The sequence below is a fragment of the Strongylocentrotus purpuratus genome, unplaced genomic scaffold (genome assembly GCF_000002235.5).
Source record: "Strongylocentrotus purpuratus isolate Spur 01 unplaced genomic scaffold, Spur_5.0 spur5_contig_250, whole genome shotgun sequence".
NCBI lineage: Eukaryota > Metazoa > Echinodermata > Echinoidea > Camarodonta > Strongylocentrotidae > Strongylocentrotus > Strongylocentrotus purpuratus.
The window spans coordinates 6,772-10,248 of record NW_022144898.1 but is presented as its reverse complement, the minus strand read 5'-3'; the positions used below and the strand labels follow the sequence as shown (position 1 = coordinate 10,248).

Here is a 3,477-nt window from a genome sequence, read left to right as displayed (position 1 = left end):
CAAATCATAAAAATAAAGCGATACATGAGAAATAAAAACAATAGAATAGATCAGAAATTAGTAAAACAATAGAATAGATCAGAAATTAGAAAAACAATAAGAATACTAAGGTATAGATTTGAAATTTGATTTCTTTTTTTTAATACAAAATTGTTGACTATGCTACTCAGAACTTTTGACCTTCATAAAAGAATCCAATATGTAAAAATTGTCATCTAATTATTTGCCTAAATGTGATGAACTAATAAATAAATGACTGTAACAGTGTACTTCATATGCATGTCAATATCTGTGCAAAATTATCAAAAGATGATGAAACTTACTTGCAACTAGAAGACGTGGTGGTGTTGGGAGGTTTACTTGTTCTTCTTCACTTTCCGAGATTGTGTCACGACTGTTGTCCATGATCATTTCACAGTCATCATCGTCATCTTCATCTATGTATTTGGAATTCTTCCTAAAATATAAATTTCGCAACATGCGTAAGCTGGTGAATATTTCATTAAAGAAAAAAATGCATGATCTATTATATGTGACCCAATAACAGGCAATTGTCAGCAGAGACTTTCTATTTCATTGCACGAGTGGCTAATGAGCTTTAATTTAATGTATCACTTAGTTACAATTTTAAAGAACAGGTCATCTATAGACTTTTAAAGTGGAAACTTCAAACAATTTTTTCAAAATGTGTTTGCTGTTGCTGGATTTAATTGCTAAGTATCTCTAGTAATATATTTCAGATCTAAACATTAACTCAGTCAATTCCACCTGCTACCTGGCCCTGCACTAGAAAACTATTTTTAGAGGTACTTATCACAGACAAGAATTCACGACTTTGATTAATCTATGCAATATATTGGAACCTACTTCCTCTTCCGCTTCCTGATGCTTAAATCCTCCTCAGAATCGCTTGGGTTGCTAGTTGCGACCAATTTCGTGCACCTTCTGTTGGCACGATCCCATGACTCTGTAAAAAAAAAAAAACACAAAAACATCCTCATCAAATTAGATCAAGTACTGTAGATACAGAGAAATTTGATTCCCCCCCCCATGCTTTTCAGTCTTATTGAATACTGGCCACACATAATACAAAACTTAACAATATACTTAAAGTTGAACTTGTGATTTGAGGTCATATGACATAGCACAGAATATCCCTGACCACCATACTTATTTATTTGTTATTTATTTATGTTATGTTATTTCCTTTTTTTTGGGGGGGGGGGGGGAGGGGGGTACCAATTGCATAGTGAATCTTCTAATATCAAGAAAATTTATTCTTGTATTGTATTCATTACATTTAATACAGGATTATAACAATTATACACTAAAATGTTTCTTTACCTGTGGTAAGCCACTCCTTTTTAACTGGGAAAGATTTCCACAGGTCCGTTGGAGGTTCTCCTTTCTTAGCAGCCTTTATCACCCGTGGTGCAGTGTAATGCTCCGGGTACAGGAAGCAACCATTCCCTTCTGTGTCCCTCCAGGTTTCTGGTACGACTTCTAGAGATGTCTCTCGCGCTCCCAGCCTCCTTCTCAAATTCTACTATCACGTAGTTCAATGGCATTATCTTTAAAGATTTGAGAAGTGACAAATTTGTTGTGATACTGTGATTTTAATTGTACACTTACATTAAAATGTGTATGTACAGTAATTGTAGTAAAAGTATTCTCTTTCCCACTCATCTTCAACACAATTTCTAAAGTCATTTCTATGCTTCTGATAATAATACTTCCAACTTCATGGACTAAAGGATACACTGTAGCTTCACAGCAGATTGCTGATCCCTGTACACAAGCAGTGAGCAAGATACGCAAGCCAAATTACTGGAAATTGGGGGGGGGGGACCATAGGCCTGTTTTCATCAGCTTGAGATTGCCGCTATTAAACTATCCCAATCGCAAATTATCCAGCTAATTTGGGTCTTCATCAGCCTGCAGTTGCAATTAGCGGGATATTTTGTCGAGATATTTTGTCGAGATATTTTGTCGAGATATTTTGTCGAGAGCCGACAGCCCAGAGATATGGCTAGTGCAAAATGTCATCATCAATATCTACCCGACAGCTCAAAGAAAAAATATATATTTTTGATAGATCTGTCAAGTCTCAAACACTTCTTAACTATCCTTCACTAAATGCAGCTAGATGTATTCAATCATTAATAAACAAATTGCATCTAGATGTATTCAATCATTAATAAACAAATTGCATAAGAGTTCATTGATACAAGAGTTGCGTTACTGTACAAACTACAGAAGATTCTTGTAAGTAATAATCTGAACTCAGACAGAAAATTCAACAAAACTGGTGGACAAGGGGCACAAGTACAAATGATTCCTTATAAGGAATTCGGTACAACTTGCAAACAATTTCAGATAGCTTTTCGGCTTTCAGAGTATCAGATAATCGACTGACTTTCACAATCCCAAGGTCTGAAGAATCCAGTGGGCGCTGGAAAAAAGTTGTCAACCCTCATAAATTGTTGAAACATCACCATCACAGTCAAATTCTGTGGATCCTGAATAATGTTTCTTATCAGCCCGTATCGTGAACAATTTGAATGCAACTGTCACTGTCCTTTGCTGAAAAGTAAAGGCCATTGAATTGTACATATCTGTGCTGTGTTAAGTGCCTTTTGTGGGCAAGGAGGATTGGACCGTCTGTATGCTCAGGCCCCAAACAAAAGTCATTCGACTTTTTTTCATCTTTCCTTTCCCCTATTTTATTCTCAGATAGTCTTCGTATCACTTGAGGTAGACACCTATGCGGTTTACGTACCACTTTTTTCAATCTCCCAAGAAAACTTTCAAACGGGAAGGCAGAATACGAATCGAGAGGACCGAATTTCTTGGCATCAGCTGCCAAATGTGTTAGCCCATGGACATTATATACAAGCATATCTCGCCCATACAAGCCTGCCCACATTTTAACAAATGTGTCAAGCAATCCTTAACATAGTCACAATATGTCGGCAAGTACAATGAACTGGATAAACAATATATTGAAACAGATAAGAGAAGAAAATGGAGATAAACATCATCTGAGAGTTTACCTTTCAATACGACAGGTCCACTGTAATTATAAATTGGCGCAATTCAGTAGCTTTCCACCTTTCAAATTCACTTAGAGGTCGACACTTCCTTGGAAATTCCCGAGGAACAAATGGTCGACAAGATAGAAGACAATCTGAAATTTGTCTACGCATATTTGCACTGATTCGAATCTAATTGGTCCTTTGGTCCAGCTCCAAATTAGCCTTTTCACAACACCTAGATGAACAAGGTGCATTGGATCAAGCGGAAATTGGGAAACTAATCCAACTGATAACTCAGAAATTGGAGATTTGTTATTATGGTGTTCTTTCTGCACCATATTTTTGAAAGCAGAATCAGTTCTCAGTGGCGAATCAGTTTCAGGAAAGATAACTTTGTTTGACCAGTCACCTTTCTGTACACATTTATCACAGCCATAGTACG

The 3,477-nt window shown here is 36.5% G+C and overlaps 1 protein-coding gene across 1 annotated transcript; it reads right to left on the bottom strand.

Annotated features, from left to right (window-relative positions):
- Positions 1–253: 253 nt before the first annotated feature.
- LOC115922678 lies at positions 254–1,543 on the bottom strand (the record flags this gene model as incomplete). The annotated part of the gene is made up of 3 exons (XM_030982058.1): positions 254–457; positions 868–967; positions 1,345–1,543. Coding segments are annotated over 3 exons (474 nt in total), but the record flags the coding sequence as incomplete, so codon positions are not given.
- Positions 1,544–3,477: the final 1,934 nt, after the last annotated feature.